At 36.5% G+C, this 19637-nt stretch overlaps 2 protein-coding genes across 2 annotated transcripts in view; both read right to left on the reverse strand.

The window, feature by feature from the left end:
• Positions 1-6933, reverse strand: part of LOC106958140 (disintegrin and metalloproteinase domain-containing protein 10-like) — a 32439-nt gene extending 25506 nt beyond the window's left edge. Inside the window, exons 1-2 of the mRNA XM_015049905.1 lie at positions 6616-6933; positions 1024-1174 (exon numbers count right to left, since the gene is read on the reverse strand). Of these exons, the coding sequence (XP_014905391.1) occupies positions 1024-1174; positions 6616-6682 (218 nt within the window). The 5' untranslated portion in view covers positions 6683-6933. The remainder of the gene's footprint in view (positions 1-1023; positions 1175-6615) is intronic.
• A 2803-nt stretch (positions 6934-9736) lies between these two features.
• Positions 9737-18875, reverse strand: fan1 (FANCD2 and FANCI associated nuclease 1). Its single transcript, XM_015049909.1, has 13 exons — positions 17883-18875; positions 17093-17233; positions 16804-17005; positions 15885-16118; positions 14936-15067; positions 14749-14857; positions 13937-14056; positions 12456-12620; positions 12208-12370; positions 12022-12125; positions 11097-11291; positions 10740-10868; positions 9737-10040 (listed from the first exon to the last, which is right to left on the reverse strand). Exons 1-13 carry the CDS (start codon positions 18871-18873, stop codon positions 9891-9893), a joined length of 2835 nt encoding a protein of 944 aa, XP_014905395.1. The 5' UTR covers positions 18874-18875; the 3' UTR covers positions 9737-9890.
• Positions 18876-19637: the final 762 nt, after the last annotated feature.

The raw sequence follows: 19637 nt of genomic DNA on the forward strand, positions 1-19637 counted from the left end.
AACTTAAAGGAAAAAAACCCTAAAATTTTTTTTTTTATTGGGAATTAACCAAAAAAAAAAAAAAAAAAAAAAAAAAAAAAAAAAAAAAAAAAACAACTGAAGATTTAGATTTAAAACTCATATGCACTTCACACTGCAAAAACACAAAATATTACCAAGTATGTTTGGTTTAGTTTCTAGTGCAAATCTTAATACACCTGAAATAAGGCAAAACTAACATAAGTTTTCAGTAAGATATAGAAGCTTGTTTAAAATTAAGTAATTTGTGAAAAATCCACTGTCATGTAAAAAAAAAAAAGTTTTCTCACTGTAAAAAATTTCACCAATTATTTTTAGTCTAGTTTCTAGTGCAAATATCTTATTACACTTTAAATAAACCAAAATGAATGTACAAGTATCTCTTCAGCAAGAAATAGAAGCTTGTTCTTTAATATTAGTTAAAAAGTACCAGTTCCATTGGCAGATACATTTACTTATAACAAGACATTTTTCCCATGTTATAAAGAAATAATCTGCCAGTGGAACAGGTAATTCTTCACCAATTTTAAGGAGTTATTTACTTAAAACAAGCTTCTATATCTTGCTGATAACTTAGTTTTAAATTACTTTTGTCTTAATTCATGTTTACTAAGATAATTGCACTAGAAATAAAAGTAAAATACTTGCTAAGATTGTGTGTTTTTGCTTTGCTGGAGCTTTTCCATCAATATCAAGGAACAAATTACTTAAAACAAGCTCCTTTATCTTGCTGAAAAGTTATTTGTAAGTTAGTACACTTGGAATAAGACAAAATTAAGATATTTGTAATAATAACTAAACCAAAAAATACTTGGTAAGATTTTGGTTTGTTTGCAGTGCAGATCTAAAATATCCCCTGTAAACAGGAACAAATGCAAAAAAAAAAACAAGGTTTAATCTTAAAGCAAATCCCTTCTCCTAAACCCTTAACCAACAACAATACGTACACAAGGGATTAGTTTGCAAACAAATAACACATGAGGTCACAAATAAATGTCAACCAACCTTCCGTGGGCATGAAAATCTAAATGAAGGAACTTGTCTTCATGAGAAATTGCCCTCTTGGCCCGCTGATGCTTGCTGTGAATGAGCTCTGTGTCGTAGGACAGGCCTTCATAATGACGGATGTATTTGTTCAGAGGGTTCCTATAGTGTCCTGCAGGGAGAAACCAGACAGACAGACACGTTACGATGAATAGCCACAATCATCTCCACCAGTGTCAAGAACTGTTTCATAATTTAGACCAAAGTTTATGTCAATAACTGCAGAATCACACAGGACGTTGGGTACATCATGTTTTCCTCACAGAAAGATTTATGTCTATTTCTGTAGGTTAATAAATACATTTTCATTTAAGTTATAGACATATATAACTGCTTATTACTCATAGGCTGCATGGAGCACTGAGTAATAAATCACAATAGACAAAAAAGAAAATCTCTGACAATAATTTTAAAAACTGATAATATTTACAGTCAGACTTGACAGACTGAAAGCTAAAGGCAACTACAGAATAGGAAGATATGCTAAAAAAATGACTGATACTGATGTTAATGACATTTTGTGCACAGACATGAAAAGTCATAAAGTGCTTTACAACATAAACTACACACTAAGTGTGCTTAAACATTAATTTATCAATCAAATCAATGCAGTTTCTAATCTGTTTTATTAATCCCTCCAGTTTATTGAGAATTATAATGGAAATTTATGCAAAATCAACAAATCGTCACACTTTTTTGTGCTAATTTGTAGATTTTTTTTAATATAAATTGTCAAAAACTTTCTTACTTGTGCTAAACAGCTGCCTCAGCCCTAATTGAGGTCACATTTAAAAAGTCACATTTACCATAATAAACGCAAATATCTCAAATATTTCCAAACTAATACCAAAAACACTTTGATTATTATTGCAAAAAAAAGACAAAAAAAAAATCACAAAAAGTATCAAAGAATCCTGGACAGAGTGAGAATATGTTCAATAATATTATCTAATTTTAAGAATTTATTGATATTTTAACAGTTTGTAATCAGGTTTTATCAATACATTCTGGCGCAAGCGGGCCTTTAAAACGAAAATGAGTTTGATTCCCCTGGTTTACAGCATTCAACACCAGAAGAAAAAGAGGAAAAACCAAAACTGAAAGTTGAGCTGAAGTATAAAAGGAGTCTTGTCTTACTGTGGGACAGCTGGAAGTTCGTTTTCTCAGGACGGCACTTTAGACTCAACACCGAAAAACCAAACTCCAGTGAGAAACATCATTAATGGCAAAAATATTGGGGTTTTGTTTCTTTTGCTTCGGTTTGCACTTTGAAAACAGAGTATATAGAAGTTTGTACTGTTTAGGTTTAATAACATTCTGGACTGGGTGCAGTGAGTTATCTTGCACTACAATAGCCAATAGCGAATACACACACAGCAATAAGTGCAAACAGCATCACTTACTGCTGGGAAAACCTAATCTCCTGCAGTAAAATTGATCCTACTTTGACTTTCCACAAGTGTAGGGCATCTCTGTAGACAAATCTCATCCCCTTGTGATCAAAAACAGAGGACCATGAAAACTGCCAAGCGCTGACCTTTAAATGCTCAAGATACCAGTCGGCTGGCATCTGCAGAAATAAACTGTACTCCAGACAACATACAAATATCACCATTACTTGACATGTATTGACTGATCACAACTGTTTTAGTCTAACGTATTAATCTACCTTGAACATGCCAAGATAGGTCTATAGGCTTTAAAAAAACATGTTCATTAAACTTGTTTGCACAAGATTTTGGCTCGCTGGTTTCAGGCATTTTCACTCGCACGTGAAAATGCCTGAAACCAATGCACAACTATACAAATGCACGTCTTTGAAAAGCAGAGGTAGAGCCTTCTTTGCAACCAAGAAGTGGTTTCTGGATGGCAAGTCAGCAACAAAACACTTGTCTTTTCCAGCAGCCATTGTACAGCAAATACAGCAATAAAACCACCTGATCAAACATGCTGGGGCTCAGACGTGCTGGGCTTTTCTGTGGTTGTTAGGCAACAGTGAAGTGCCACTCAACAATCAAGAGGTTTTTTGATATGGCTTGTTTTCCAGACACCAAAAAAACCCTAATTTATTGCCAAAATGTTGGGTTTTTTAATTGCTTGGGCTGCTTTAAGAAGCAGTTAAGACCCAAATGAAGTACAAAATATGAATTTTGCCCCTGTGGATGTATGGTCACAGCATTTTGGCTAAATGTTGTATAAGTAGTACAGTTCTGAATGTGTTAGGGATGATCCAGTGACAGGTACTTGGAGCACAGGATTAAAATGACAGAAATCTACAGAAGCTCTATATGATCTGTATTTTAAGGCTGAGCTAAATCTATTAAAATCAAGTAAGTGTCAGCTTTAGAGCTACACTCATCTGCAGAAGCAGCAGAATTATTTCACCACCAGAGGAGTGGGAGGAGGAGGATATGAAGGCAAGTGTTTCTCATGCATATCCGCCCATTTCACATTTAAAAGCAGACAGAAGTCAATCCACAGCAACAAAAATGTGTTCGAATGGTGTTTTTATTATTGTTGCTAATAAAAAAGAAGCAAACCAATGGATTATATAAAGTAGGCAGCTTTCCCACTCCAGTTCCAAATGACACTACTTTCATTAAACAGACAATATGTAATTAGAGCTGTCTGGCAGGTAATTAAGCCTGACTAAAGAACTATAATTTACTGTAAATAAAAGACTGTGTAACAGAGACAAATAAATGCTCCAGATTTCAGCCTCTTCACTGTTCATAAGCTGTATCAAATATTTAAGTGGTAACATTGAATTTTTCATTGAGGTGACTGTGAGAAGTGAAGAATGCTTGGAATTACCTCATTCGCTAAGTCTCTCAAAAATGCCAGAAAAGTAAAATAATGAAACAAAGACCGCCTATTTAGAGAAATCACCAGATTTTGATAAAAGAGCAAGTGAAAGTTGTGACATTTTAAATGATGGTTGGGTCCCAAATAGCTGTAAAATGATTTAGTTGTTTTATTTAAGATTTATAAACAACGAATAACTAATGCTATTCTTTGTTAATGATTAACAACAGCAACTTTTCAGAGAGGAAAAAGTTGCCTGAACTCATTTTTGACTTTATTACTAAAGCTTGGTAAAAAAAAAAAAAATAAAAAAAATAAAAAAATCCAGTGTTGCATTTGTCCCTGTAAAGCAACAATGCTCAAAGTACATTTTGTTTTGTGAAATATTAAGCTTGAAACTCATTTTTGCCGGTGCATTTCTCCTTGCAGTTTTGAATGAATGAAAAACAAATCCTTCGTAACAAGAACTCTGATAATTTCGCCTGAAGACAAGCAAATAAAAGTTTGACAATAAATTACTCACAGAGCCAATACTCTTGTCTTAAACCTTAAAATAAAATAGTTCATATTAACACCATTTCGATCATATCGATTTTGACTAGCCCACTTTATTGTTTTTAGCCACTCAGAGACAGACTTGCCGGGTTGTTTCAGATCAATGTCCCTTTTGCATAATGTGCACTTGAGCTTTAAAATCCCTAAATGATGGTGAGACATTTACTTTTATGATTTACTGGAAGAGAGCAGAATCTAGTAAAGATAATTAAACATGGTTTTCTGGAATGCTGTTAGTTTTTCATTGGATATAATCAGACGCATACCTTTCAAAAAGTTTCACTTCAGTTTTGTCAGTGCAAAGAATAATTTCCCAAAAGCCTTGGGAATAATCAAGATTTGTTTTATCAAACTGGAGAAGAACTTTGTGCTCTTCTCGGTAACTCTAATGGATACAATTTGACTGAGGTTAGCAGGACTTGAGACATTACTGCAACATTTTATTTGTGACTAATAAATCATGCAATAGCAAGATTTTTGCTAAATATTGTGAGATCAGTGTTAAATAAACACAGGTTTTCCTGCATCCCCTTGTTCTCAAACAACAGACTAAATGTTACGCTGGCAAGCAAAGTGGGAGTAAATTACACTTAGAATATGTCAGACAACTGTTACTACAGTCCAAACAGTGCTTTGCTATATTGAAAACTTCTGGGGCGATATATTTGTGGATTGTATTGGCGATCTCCTGCAGCAGAGATGAAGCGCTCCAGAACAAATTCTGGTTAACGTCACCACCACTGCATCATGTTTTCTTCATTTCTGGCTCTCACTTTATGGAAGTGTTTAACTGTCAGAGCTAGGAAATAAATACAGGAGCACAATCTTGTTAAAATGAGAACTTTTATCTTTTACACCTCATTGAAATGTAGATATGTTCTTGGTTAAATGGGAACGGTCGTAACAGCAAAAGGGCAGCACTTCTTGGCAGTGTCGTCTGGAAGAAAGGGTGAGAAGTAAGAAGTATTTCTGGTAAATGTCCAGGATTTGTACAATTTGAACTTCTTTTTCAGTCATTCACACACTGATTGTGCCAAACAATCGGCACCACTGCACCCTCTGACCACCACCAACAAGAGAAAAGGCAGGTGAAGTGTCTTGCCAAAGAACAGAATGACTGAGACGGATGAAAATGGGACTCAAACCAGCAACCCGCAAGTCACAGGACAAATCTCTACCTCCGGAGCCGCCTGTTGACTTCTCATTTTATGTGGTTAAAACATGAATGTTTCTCATATGTGAATTTATTTCCTAACTTGGGCAGCTATCAATCATTCTTTTGTGATTTATGGCCATTTCCAAAGCTGGAGACACAAAGTCTTAGAAATGGCTTTGTTGCCCCTTTGCAGATCTTTAATTACAAACCTATGATGTCTGACAGGTTCCTATCCTGGGCAGACAGTAATTAGCCCTGTTTGTGGCTACATAAGTACAACTCTACTTTCCAAAAATGTGGTTATTCACAATAAATATAGGACTTAATAAATAAAGTCTCCATCTTACAGCATTTTATGTTTACCCTGGTTATATCTTCGCTGCTTTGAAATAAGTAAATATGACAAAAAAGGAGGCAGATGCTGTTTCACAGCCCTGTACGTTGTTAATGTTTACAAAATAGCTCCCAACAATCTCCATGAGCAATTACATTGGCAATACCGCACTGATTCTTGTATTTATGTTACATTACAGTAATGTCTGCATGAAGTAACATTTACCAAACAGTATAAGAGAAAATGAGCTTGGAAGCCTCGGGTTTTGGCAAAAACAGCTAACGTTAGCGGCTAACTGGAAGGTTAGCATCGAGCTAACGGTCCGTTAACCAAGTCGGCTTCTCCATCTTCTCATAACAATGGCTGTCGGCTCCATTCGCACGATAACAACAGAACCGGGGCCGAAGCCGACGATATACAAAAATAAAACAGTGACAACACAACAGAAACAACTCTGCGTTGTCGGTTTACAGCAACAAACTGCGTAAATCCCCGTCGGTTTTGACGCAACGCATCTTTTGTTAGCTTGAAGTGAGAAAAGGGTGCAGTCCTGTTCACAACAAGCAGGCCCCGATGATCCCTCTGTTAGCTAGCGGGCTATCGGGATTTCTGCTCCCCCTCAGCCGCCGCTGCTGCTACAGCTACTGCTTCGCGTATTCCTCCCACCCCTGCGAAGATTTCTCCCCCAAAATGCCCCACTCACCTTGGGTGTAGTTTAGCAAGTAAACGAAGAGGAAAACTTTGAGTGGAAGCGGAGGTGACAAATCCATTGTTAGAGCATTGATACCTATTTCACTTTATTGTCCTATTTAGATAGGCGCAGACGCCCTGTGTGTTTATTGCAGCTTCCTCTCATCGCCTCCTCTCTCCAGCTCCAGCGTCGTGCCGTCACACGCAGGGCAGCTGGGATCCCTTCCCCCAAAAGCGGTCATGATCCGAGGCTGAATGCATTTCAGCACACACAAGATGCAGCTCTTACTGTTAAACGGGATAAATCCACCATTACAGGGAATTTACGTCAAAGTTACTATTTCTGCTGTCGCATTATGTTGCATGCGCAGAGATGGGTAAAGTACCTAAAGACTGTACGTACTCAAGTAAGAGAAGCGCTGCTTCAACAGATTTTTACTCAAGTAAAAGTAAAAGCTCCTGAAAATTACTCAAGTAAGAGTAAAAAAAGTATTTGCCAAAAAGGTGACTAACTGATCCAAACATTAAAAATGTAATATCTAAAAATGACATCAGATGGACCACAATGTAAAGTTAAGTGGAAATTTTGTTAAGAACAAAAATGACAAATATCCACATAAATAAAACATAACAAAATCAAGCAAAGGAAAACATTTTTCTTTCACTATAAAGCTTATGAAACTTTAAAACCACAGGTGTGTGTCGTGTCTGGTGAATTTTTGGTTAAAACATGTTTAAAATCGAGGAATTTTATTCAAGAGCACCGATACTTCATAATAAAATTAATCAAGTAAAAGTACAGCATAGTAAAAATACTCCAAAACTTTATATTTTTTTAAAAAGTTACTCAAGTAAATGTAATTAAGTAAATGTAACTAGTTACTAGGCACCTGTGTCTGTTAAATCCAGTTCAGTTATAGTGCACTTGCATGAAAAAAAAAATTGAAATTAATTGTAAGATATTTCTTTAACAAACTTATAAGCTGTGATCAATCAGCACAAAAGCAGGTATTTCATTATTAGCACACTGTGTTCTGGGAATCATTACAAAGAATTTCTCTGTTTTTATGATCTAATTTTATCCCCACAGCCGCCCACCCACCTACCTACACTCACTCCCATTATTAGCTGCATGGTTGTGCTGCGAGGAACTGGTGTAAATCTGTTTCAAGAGATCATATCCAGAACAAACAAAAACAGTGAGAATTCACTTGTTTTTTAAAAAATAACTCTGACATTTTAATTTGTGAAGTAATCATGAGAATAAATTGCACATTAATTACACAAACCATATTTATGAATGTATAAAAACAACCCTCAGACTTCATCTTTGGTACCAGCTGATATTTAATACATCAGTATCAAATCAGCATCATTAGAGGCAATTAACACAGTAATTATTTGAAGGAGAAACTCATGGAGTTGATGCAAATTGAGCTGCCAAGGAAATGTGATTTTTTTTTAGTTGCCTGGTAACCTGACATACTGATGATACATGTTTCCATTATAATAGAAGAATAAAGGTTCTCCTGGTGGTTGTACCCATTCATGCATTAACTCTAATTATCTGCAAACAGCCTGCCTCTGATTATCTCCTCTCTCTCCTATGATGCTCATCATATGGTGTATTTTATAGTGCTGATCAGAAGGTTATATCTTCTCATCATTTGTATAAAATACTTACTTCAAGGAGTTATTTTTTTCCAGAATGGACTGGATTTTTAGTTGCTAAATTTAAAAAAAAAAAGACTTTGGTTGCACAAGTTTGACATTTTCAGTCTCCCATAATTATTAATTTGTACATAAGCAGCTTAAGATATGTACATTCAATCTGCTTCAGCAAGTTTCAGAGAGAAAAACACATTTTGCGCTCATCAACAAGTTTCAGGAAACAATAACAGCTTGTTGATTTTCATTGTAAAATTTCATTGTAAAATTACTTGTTTTTCCCTTACACAGACCAGGCTTTTAAAGCATTGTGTCAATGAAGAAGCTTAATGCTAGTCTGTTTCATTCTTTCCAAAACCAGTTTGGGATCATTAACCTCTTCGAACGCCCAGTTGCTTCCAGGTTCCAACCATCTGATTAGGGATGCACCGATAGCAGTTTTTTTGCCGATCACCATTTACTGATCTTTCAAAAGCCAGATTTTAGCCAATACTATTTTTGTTTTATTTGAAATGTGGCTAAATACAGGAAGTAAGACAGGAAGGAAATGGTCACCATAATTATTAACAATCCAGAAACTCCCAGGACTCAGGCTAATCACAAACTGGAAGCACCACTAAAAGGTTGCCAACCAAGAAGGAAATGACTGCATTTAAAATAAGAGATTCAAACTTGACTGATTTTTAAACCGGACCACATGGACAAGCAAAATGCTTTTTGGGGGAAATCTTATGGTCAGATAAGAAACGGATGGCACTCTTTAGGCTTCCTAACCTAAAAATACTGCCAAGCATGGTGTTGGTAGCATCATGATGAGGGTCTGTTTTTCTGCTAAAATTCATTGGGGCATTTGACAAGGCAATTGGAGTAATAAAGACAAACTTTTTCCTAATTATTACACTTAAAACCAGCAACTGGGTGTGGAAACAGTTGGGCGCTAGAGCTGGAAAATGACCCCAGAAAAGCAACAAAACTGAATTAGCTAAAGTTCAGAAATGACTCTGACCTCATTCCTGGTGAGAATATGTGAATGACGTTTTAAAAGCCAGCTTCTGCCAGAAAACCCAGCAACAGAAGCTACTTTTGATAAGAACAGGGGTCAAATATTCAGCCTGAATTAGGCCAAAAGCTTGATGCACTGCAAAAACGCAAAATCTTACCAAGTACTTTTGGTTTAGCTTCTAGTGCAAATATCTCAGTACACTTGAAATAAGAGAAAACTAAATTACAAGTAAATTTTCAGCAAGATATAGGAACTTGCTTTAAATAAATAATTCCTTTAAAGTAAAACATTGGAAATAAAACAAAACTGAGATATTTGTACTAGAACCTAAACCAAATATACTTGGTAAGATTTTGTTTTTGCAATTAATGCAATTAACTCATTAGAAGTCATGATGCAGATGAGGGAAGACACCAGAAATACATCAAATATAAAAACTTATGATGAACAACCTAAAAGTTAAAGTTTTCAATTGAGTTTTCAATTTTTTGAGTACAGATCAAAATATTCTTCAGCAATAATCAGTGGGAGAAATTACACAAACATTTATTTTTCCTGTTGGGAGCTTGTTGCCAGGATGTTTCCGTTTTGGCAGATGAATGTGTCTCAGTAGAAACTTATTTGCTTATTTCCTCCAGACGAGCTCCTCTGGCTCCGGTGGCCGTCACGTGACACACCTCGACGTCAGCCCCGAGTTTCTGCAGCTCATCCAACCAGATCTGCTGCTTCTGAGACAGACGATCGTTGGGCCCCTTCACCTCCACCAGCTGTTACAAGATTTCCAATATTCAGAAACGACAGAGGAACTCATCAATCACAGAAGAAGATTAGGGACACTGACAAATAAAAAAAAACATCAACCTGACTTTTCTTTCCTTAGAAATTTAGATGTTTTTCCTTCAAAATTCTGACTTCAATTTCAGTGTTATGCGAGATTAAATTCTGAGATTTGACTAATCTCAGAATTCTACTTTATTTTTTTCTTTCTCAGAATTCTGGCACTAATCTCAGAATTCTGACAATTTTCTCAAAATTCTGACATTTTTTTCCAGAATTCTGATGTTTTTTCCTCAGAATTATGAATTTAATCTCAGGGTTATGTGAGATTAAATTCTGAGATTTGACTAATTTCAGAATTCTACATTTTTTTCTTTCTCAAAATTCTGACAATTTTCTCAAAAATGTTGACATTGATCTCAGAATTCTGACATTTTTTCCAGAGTTCGGACATTTTTTTGCCTCAGAATTATGAAGTTATTTCTTTAGAATTCTGACATTTTTTCCTCAGAATTCTGACTTTAATCTCAGAATTATGACCTCTTTACCTCAGAATTCTCACTTTAAATCTGAAACAAGTCAGAATTGGGAGTCATTTTCCACTGGCACTAATCCTCTTCCGTAAATCTTACACACAACAAATTCGACATCAAACCAAGCAGGGATGGTTTACCCTGAGGTGGTATTACCTTATAAGTGTTGTTTGAGGTGTTCCACACAACAAGGTCAGGCAAACCTCCTCTGCAGTGTCTGTAGTCTTTTGCCATTCGGTCAGTCACTCCACCAAGGAAGGCTCCGCCGAGACATGCAATCAGAGACTGTAAACATCACAGGATAAATTTTATTCTGTTAGATTCAAAGAACAAAGCAGTCAGGGTCAGGGAGAAATATACCAAGTGTTGAACATCACACAGTCTGCTAAAACCATCATCTGAAAATGGAAAGAATCAGCTACGAAACCATGCACTGCATAAAACTAGCTCTGCATTTCCTTCTGAATCATTCCCAAGTGAAACAAGGTGGTGGCAGCATCATGCTGTAAATACCTGTGCCTGTTGGAGGGACGAGAAACGCTCCCAGCTGACCAGCGAACACACTTTCCCTTCCTGAGATGTCCAGACATCTTCCAGCATGGCAGACAGCGTTTCCACAGAAGCTTCACAGAGCAACTGAACGCGAGAGGTGATGGCTTCCCGTCTGTTTTCATAGAAACAGTCGGTGTAAAGATCCAGAGGACAAGTCTGGACAGAAAAGAGAAACAAATAAAAAAAGTTCAACCTTTATGGGCTTAAATTAGGGCTGGATGAAAAATGTATCAAGACGTAAGTTTTTCATATCAGTCGATATCGATAATTAGTGATAAGTTTTTTTGTTTGTTTGTTTTAATTATCTAAAATACTTCCAAACCGGTGGCATGACTTTTCCTCTTTTATCCAGTTTTCCCTCCATGCTGTTTTGTTTATTTTTAAGCAGTTTTCTGATGCAAGGTTGAAAATCTTAAAACTGCTGCTGTGCAAGTTACTCAGCAGGTTGTTGCTAGGCAACCAAGGAGCGAGTGAGTGAGTGAGTGAGTGAGTGAGTTGCTAGGTAACCAAAGAACGAATGAGTTTAACTGACAATTTTAACAGTTTTTCAGTTTATTTCCATATTTGCACTTAATTTCTTTATAAAAATTACACCAAAAGTAATAATGCTAGTTTGTTTTTAGATCCGTCTTTCCTGTCTTTAGGTTCGAATCTAAGTGCCTTTTTAAATTTTTACATAAAAAAGATCTATTCTCTTTTTGCTCAATTTTATATGCATCTTCATTTTAAACCCTAAAAATAGAAATAAAATCATGGTTCTTTAAAAATACCAACAATTTTCCCAGTAGAATAGCAGATATTAGCAGTTTTATTTGGCTGTCCTGAGAGTAAAAATGGCTGTTTAGGTTGTAAATGTTGCGGGTCCCTGGATTAGTCATTCCTTTACCTGGTATGGGTTTCTGAAGACGTCTGGAATACCTTCCATAAAGATAATGTCCCACATCAGGAGACCAAACAAGGTTGAGAATGTTGAACCTTCTCCATGGATTCCTTTCACACAGAAGACAACGTTCTAGTTTTGTTCTGGAGGTTTCCTGTATTTTTTTTTGGGGGCTAGCAGTAAATGGTTTACCTTGGTCAAAGCCTAGTTGTCGGTAATGGGCCAAACTGAGCTCTTCTACAGAGCATATTACAGTAGAGTGAGCACTCCCGTCTCCTTCTTCAGTTTCTGGTAAAAGAAATCTAGATTTCCCCATGCCGCCTTCGTGAGGAAACAGCTGACCCCGAATGGTCACCTGGAAAGAAAGTTACAGAGAACTCAGAATTTCCTTTCTTTAATAAAATATATCTCACATATCAACACACTGTAGACAAACTGACATGTTTAACGTCTTGAATTTGGACAGCAGGAAGCTCTCTGAGTTGGAGCCGGTACTTTTTGCAGCTGGGAGCGTCTTTCATCCGGAGAGCTCTCTGATGGAGGGAGAGTTTGTGTCCTGTGCGCACCAGAGGATCCGACAGCCCGTCTCTCATAGCACAGATAGCCTGAGTAGAGAAATGTTGGGGGGGGGGGGGGAAACCAGTAAAAAAAAATTTTTTTCAAGCCTGAGAAAGGTTTGGAAAGCCTGAACCATTCTGAAATGGTTCTGAAATAAAACTAAGCCATTTTTGGTGTCAGGAAAATGAGCCATTTCAGTTACATTCAACAGGTACTGTGCCTTTACCTAGCAACCTCTACTGAGCTCCAACACATTTGGTCAGCTGGTTTTACCGCTGTATGCAATGCATGTGATATACAAGAAATAGTTGCTGGGAAAGACAACTGATTTTTTGTTAACTTATCATTCAGAGACCAATTGCTGCAATGTTGTTACTTGTGCAGGAGGCTCTACTTCTGCTTTTCAAAGATGTACGGTTCTATAATTGCGCATCTGTTTGCAGCCATTTTCATATGCGAGTGTAAACACTGAGTTGGAGGGCATGGCCAGCAGCACCTTCTTTAGTTTTAACCCTATAAGACCTAACGGGGAACCAGTCAAATTTGCAGTACCATAATTTTGCGACACTTTGAGCCATCTGAAAAATTCCAACGGTTTCTAAAATGGGAGAAGTTGCGCTTTCCAGCCAATCTAAAGTTGTTATGGTAATTTTACTCCCCGCCGTAGCAGGGACTGAAATTAATCTGCTGAAACACTCTTTAAATAGATGGTACATTGCGAAAATAACTGCTAGAGGTTGAAAATTCCAGTTGTTATGGATAAATGGGCAAATTTATTTACTCACAGGACATTTAAAGAACTGCAACTGTTCTGAAAATAAGCAAAAATATCCAGGCAGAGATTTGAAAAGTAAGTCATAAAGAGTTTTAAAGTGACAAGACGTCCGAAAACAGCTCATTTTGAAAGGAGCTCAACAGAGGTAGAACTGATCGGTCTAAAATCTTATTATACAAGAATGACTTTGTGAAAAAATGAACATGATTTGGATAGCCCATAAACTTATTGCAACCCTTTAGAGGAAGCATAGTAGGTCACCTTTAAAGCTTTGAAAAGGATGTGGGTAATGCCCATTACCTTTCCTTCAAACTACAGCTTCACTCACTGGAGCAGCTCTAATCTGTAAGCGTCCTAAACTGCAACGACTTTGGCACAGTAGCCTTTAGCGCTAATAGGATATACACTCACCGTGTGGTAACACTGCAGGCAGAGCAGGGAATTTAAACTATAATGATCGCATCAGTCAGCATTAGTGTTTGTAAAATATAAATAAGGTTTGGTTTTTTTATATATATTTATATGGGTTGCAACATTTGAATGTTAATAAACCAGACAAATTAAAGAACAGGTCTGTTTTCTGCTTACTTGATCAGGTTTTTTGAGGTGCTGGTGAAAGTTGAGAGCCAGCCTGTCCCACCATCGGCCCCGGCTGTCAGGACAGTAAACACTCTGCTTCAGTAGGGCCTGCAGCTCTTCTACTGCTTCCTGTTTCATAGAAATACCACCATTACTAACACAAGGTTAGTACACTCTCTAAACAGTAAAATTCATACACCAAGGTAAGTTTTCAAACTTTTCCAGCAGTTCATTTTGAAGAAAAAAATCAATGCAAATGTACTAACAAAGACAGTTTCAATTCGCTATTATATGGCATTACTCACTACGGTTATTAATAATGTCTTGTTTAGTTCTACAGCACGGAAAAATAAGTTAAAATATAGCGAGGTTTTCTGTTTTGAAAAGTTTCTCTCGCACACCTGACTGATCTGAGAACAAAACACAAACCAAAAAAAATCTGCAATTTCAATAACTGTTTAATTTAAACAAAACATAAGACAACCTTTATTTCAGTTATACAGATCAATAAATCATTGAGTCATTCAGAAAATTAAATATGAAAAATAACAAAGGTTCTGGCTAAGTTTTCTTAGCATTTAGCAAATAGAAAAAAAATTGGCATTTCTAACTAACAAAACAAGAAAATTTTGATCAAAATTTGATCAAGTGTTAAATTACACTTTATTGCAAAACTGTTCAGTTTAAATATCAAGCACTTCATACAACAATTGAAGCATCTTAAAGGATTTCAAGCACCCATATGATCCCCGCCGAGACGTTTAGCTCCATAAACAACAAAACCACTTTGATTAGCAGAAAGAAAATAAATGCAGATAAACCTCATAGCGACGCAGCCTTTGTAAAATCTCCACTCCTCTGGATAAGATCCGTGTGTAAGCCCATCCTGTGGTGAAGCTGCGGAGGAACACTGGCAGCTCTTCCTGGTGACTGCATGAAAATTACAATGTCAGCAGTCATGAATTCTACAGAAATAGTACCAACGAAGAAGACTTAGAAAGTCCTGACCTCAGGTCATGGTTGCTGCTGAGCTCAATCCAGGTTTTTTTGGCAGAGGTGTAAAGCTGCAGGGCCTGATCCCACTGACCCCCCTGCATCGCCACGGTGACCTCTATAAGGGCGCGCATGGACGCTTCATACCTGGTGCAATGCAAGGAGCCATAAATATAAATACAAAATTCAGCCTTTTGTGCTAAAAGAAGTACAAATAATATTTATATCCCAGAAAGTTTTCTGCATTTTTTAACTTTACAACCACAAACAAGTATTTTATTACAATTTTGTGTGATAGATCAACAGAAGGTAGAGACAAAATTGTGTACTATAAGGAAAAAGCTATATGTTTATGTATTTTTTTAACAAATTAAAATATGAAAAGTAGGGCTTTAAATAATCAATTAATCAATGAATAATTGATTGTTCTATCAATTATTCATCTTTTTTTATAAAATGTTAGATATACAGTAAAAGATGCAAATAAGCAAATAATTATATTTGTTAAATAAGAAAATATACATTTTAGTGCTTAAAATGCAACAACATAGCATTCCTTAAGGGAATTTGCTGCTCAAGGGGTTTAGGGTAAAACAAACACAACGGTGTATTTTTATCTTAAAATCAAAATGTATAAATATTTTGAACTGTTTTAACTTAATTACAGCTCTGAATATGTTGTTCTTTCACCAAATGGCCTTTTTTTGTCTGTCTACTCCTTTTATTGGTTATTTTGATTACTAAATTAGTTGATGATTAATTCAATAATCAAGTAATCACGATTAATCATTTAATTGTTTCAGCCCTGCTTCCATCTGAACAGAGCGCCTTCCTCCGTGTTTGCTGCTTCCCCTATAAGGCAAACTGCAAAAATGACATAGAAAAATGCTAATTTGTGATTCTTAAGATGACAAAATGTGACTTCAACAGGTAAATAAGTAAGAAACCTTCTGCAGACCCTCACCTGATGAGATCCTCTCTATCTCGAAACACTTTAGCCTCTCGCTGCACGGCGTAGTCCGGAAAGGCCAGACGACCCGAGTTCACCAACAGGATGGTGAAAAGCTGATTCTGACCTCCAGCCGCCATTTCCTCCTCGTCCATCGTGTCCGTCAAAGAGAAGAGCAGCAGGATGCGGGAGAAGACGGCCCGAGGCCCGCGAGACAGACGCACACAGGACCCTGCAAGCTGCTTCGCCCTTTAAATAAAAGAAACTAAATTAAGATTAAGATTACTTCCAGCAGGTATTTACACCCACAAAGCGAAAGTAAATGACAATTTCACATGGTTCCTACACTTTTCCCACAGTAAAAGTTTATGATTTGATGATGATTTGAAGCTTTATGATTTGAAAAGTCTTTCTCTCACACACACACACATTATACACCTGACTGGTCTGAGGATAAATCACTAATTTAACAAAAATCCCCCAATTTCAATCATGTTTAAAATATAAAACTAAAGCCAACCTGTATTTCAGTTACATAGATCAATAAGTCAGTCAATAAATATTAATTACACTGAAACAATTCAAAAACTGTAAGGTAAATGGCCTTAAATATACAAAAAAAGTTACAAAAATAATTAAAAATGTTCTTGCTAGGTTTTTGGCATTTAGCAAATAGAAATATTTTTGGTAATTCTAGCTAATCTAAAGGAAGAAATCTTAGTCTAATTTAATTTCAGACAAGCAGTCAGAAAAAAATGTGTGAATGTCTTTATGTTAGGTGTATGAAAATATCTGATTTCAACTGTAAATATTTAGGCTTTTAATCAAATCTACTTTATTCTGCTGCTTGAATATTAAGCACTTTCCAAACTCTGATAACATCTAAATATAAAAATTAAAGTATTTTCAAGGATTTTAGTCACCCTAATCTCACCGTTTCAGAATAACTGTCCCAACTTTGCTCTGACTGGAGGCCGGAGAGAAGAAAGACTTCTGCCTGCTCAGACGGAGAAGCCCATCGACCAGCTGCTGTTTTTGGGTGCCAGAACTGCCCAAATGGAAAGTTTTAGCAAGAGCTTTGAGTTCAGGAGCCGGCAGCAGATCCAGAGCCTCCATGAGATCCTCCAGGTCCTTTTCTTAAAGAGAGACGTTCACAAGAAAAATCAAAGCTCAGAAAGCATTTAAAAGGTCCTAGTCAAGGTTTAATTGGACGGATTACTCACCTGTCTGTAGAAAACCTATTTGAGCCAGTTCCTGAGCAACAGATCCCAGATCACTGCAGATCTCTCCATAATCCAGTTTATTTACCTGGAGCCACTTCAGTTTCCTCTGAAAGAGCCTCACATACAGCTTCTGAGCCATAACTAGGAGAATCAAAAATCATGACAGTGAGTTACTGGTCATGCTTTGTCAGAAACAATTAATCTGAAATAATCGTCAACTAAGTTGGTAATTGATTAATCGTTAACTGGAGTATACAGACTCATCAAATTGGCCATTTACTGAAATAACAACATTCTCAGAGGACTTTTTAAGCCAAAACTGTTAAACTTTATTTCATTTGAGATATTAAAAAAAACATGTGACTGTAAAAACTTTAGCGTCACTTGGTTCAAATTGTACAAAACAACTAAACAAAAAAAAAAAATCTATTCAGCACATTTAGCATCAATTATTGATTGGTTAATCTAAAAATAATCAACATATTAGCCCCAAACTGTATTGACGTTAAGTCAAGCAGAAAGAGCCAAGCTTTTAACTTGAAGTATTTTTTAGCTGCAGATGCATCCTTTGCTGCAAATCATCAGCCTTTCGCTAAATAAATTATTTTCTCTTTCTTGTTTAATAAAGGAACTTAATAATTTGCTTCACTTCATCTTTTAATGTATTATATAAAAACGCTTATGTGGCTGAGTAAAAAATCTGCACAATGTGCTCATTTTTTTTATCAAATTGGTCGATTAATCGTCAGAATAATCGATTGCAAAATAATCGTCAGTTAAAAAACTATACCTGACAAGCTTTGAAATCCATGTACGGCGGACATGTCCTCCTGGTTAAAGAGCATCCTGTCGTCCTCGTTCTCCAACACAGCGTGCAGCACGGTCCGGAAGTTACGCAGGTAGTAGGGAAGTGATTGGGCATCAGAGGTTTCTACCTTTACATCTGCATCACTCTTCTCAGACAACTCTGAATTGAAAGGCTTGTCAGATCCCTGTCCTTCTGTATTTGTGTCCTCTGGATCAAGACAAGATGATGCCTCTCCACCGCTACCTTCATATTTCGCTTTCTTTCTGATAAGAGACCCCTTGACGCTAAAGGTGGCTTTCTTTTTTCTCTTCGTTTGCTTAGCAGGTGAAGGTGACTGTTTAGATGAAACCATTGATTGATTTGATTGTTTTTCTACAGGTGATGGAGCTTCCGTCACTGCTGAAATACAATCATTATTGTCTTCTAATGTCTGGACATTTTCCTTTTGGGAGCTGCTGGTCGACTCCGCCGAACTCATCGGATCAGATGTGTTGCTAACTTCTGCAGGTTTCTTGTGATATTTTCTGGATAACTTTGAAGACAGACTTCCTAGGTCAATGGTTCTGACCACAGTTTTATTGTTTATGTCCCGCGGAGTTTGCTGGGGGTTATTCTTCTTAAAATAAGGACTCGTTTTAGTTTTTGTGTCCTCTTTCTGGTCCGTCTCAGGGGACTTTGACAGATTGCCTCCAGGTGACAGCTGCACCCCTGAATAATCATTCCTACCTCCAGAAGCTGCAGTGCTGTCTCCTCTATCAAAGTTCTGACACTGCAAATCGATATGATCATTGATCTTGAATCTTGGGACTAATTGTCCACAGAGGGGACAGGCCAGGTTCGGTGGAGGCTGGCTGCTGAAGAAGTTGGTGATCGGGGTTTTGGTTGTAGAAGAAGTCCCAGCTTTAGCATCACCTTTCTTCTTTTTCAATGACAAGCTTCGCCTCGGTTTGTCTTTGCTTGTTCTTTCTGTCATGCTGAAACCGGTTCAATAAAAATGACCTTTTCTAACTTTTCACCTTGCTGCATACTTCGGGAAAATATAAATGTAGTTAAAGCTACAAGAACAGTAATTGAATACTAACGTGCTGAAAGCTTACACAACAAATAAAAACAGCTTTCCTTGTGTGCTAGCAGCATTGCATGTAATGTGGCGTTGGTTACTGAGCCGACTCAATATGCCGGTTCTTTTAATAACGGTTGACGTGAATCAGTCATACTACAATTATATTTTAAATGGAATGGCTGCATAAATATATCTATTTTTTCTTCCTAAATACTCTCATAATCGTACTTTGTTTACATTTTTATTCTTGTTCTGCTTATTTTTTTCATATGTAAATGTTCAAAATTAACAAAATAAATTTCAGTGGGAGTTGCTTTTGAAATCGAACCAAAGAAATATTGTTTGTCACAATTCATCATTAATAAAAGGGTAATTATTTAGGATGTTTAATACCTTACAAAAATAGTTTGTGTTTACTTGGGTTATCTTTATTTGTCTGTGACAAAAAAGAAGAAATCTACGGGCAAATATGTTATGTGTTTCAACTCTGTCATGATTCAGGTAATTTGTAGTCCTATGAGGATTTTTGCTGCAAACAATATGACTCCAGTTCTATAGGGATTTAACACCTGAAATCCTGAAAGATTTAAACGTAGCAAATATATGCAACAAATATATTTTCTGAGTACCACTTCAAAATAGAATTTGAGTCATTTGGAAATTCACAAAATGTA

This window comes from Poecilia latipinna, unplaced genomic scaffold (assembly GCF_001443285.1).
Source record: "Poecilia latipinna isolate Pla-1442-1.1 unplaced genomic scaffold, P_latipinna-1.0 Scaffold965, whole genome shotgun sequence".
NCBI lineage: Eukaryota > Metazoa > Chordata > Actinopteri > Cyprinodontiformes > Poeciliidae > Poecilia > Poecilia latipinna.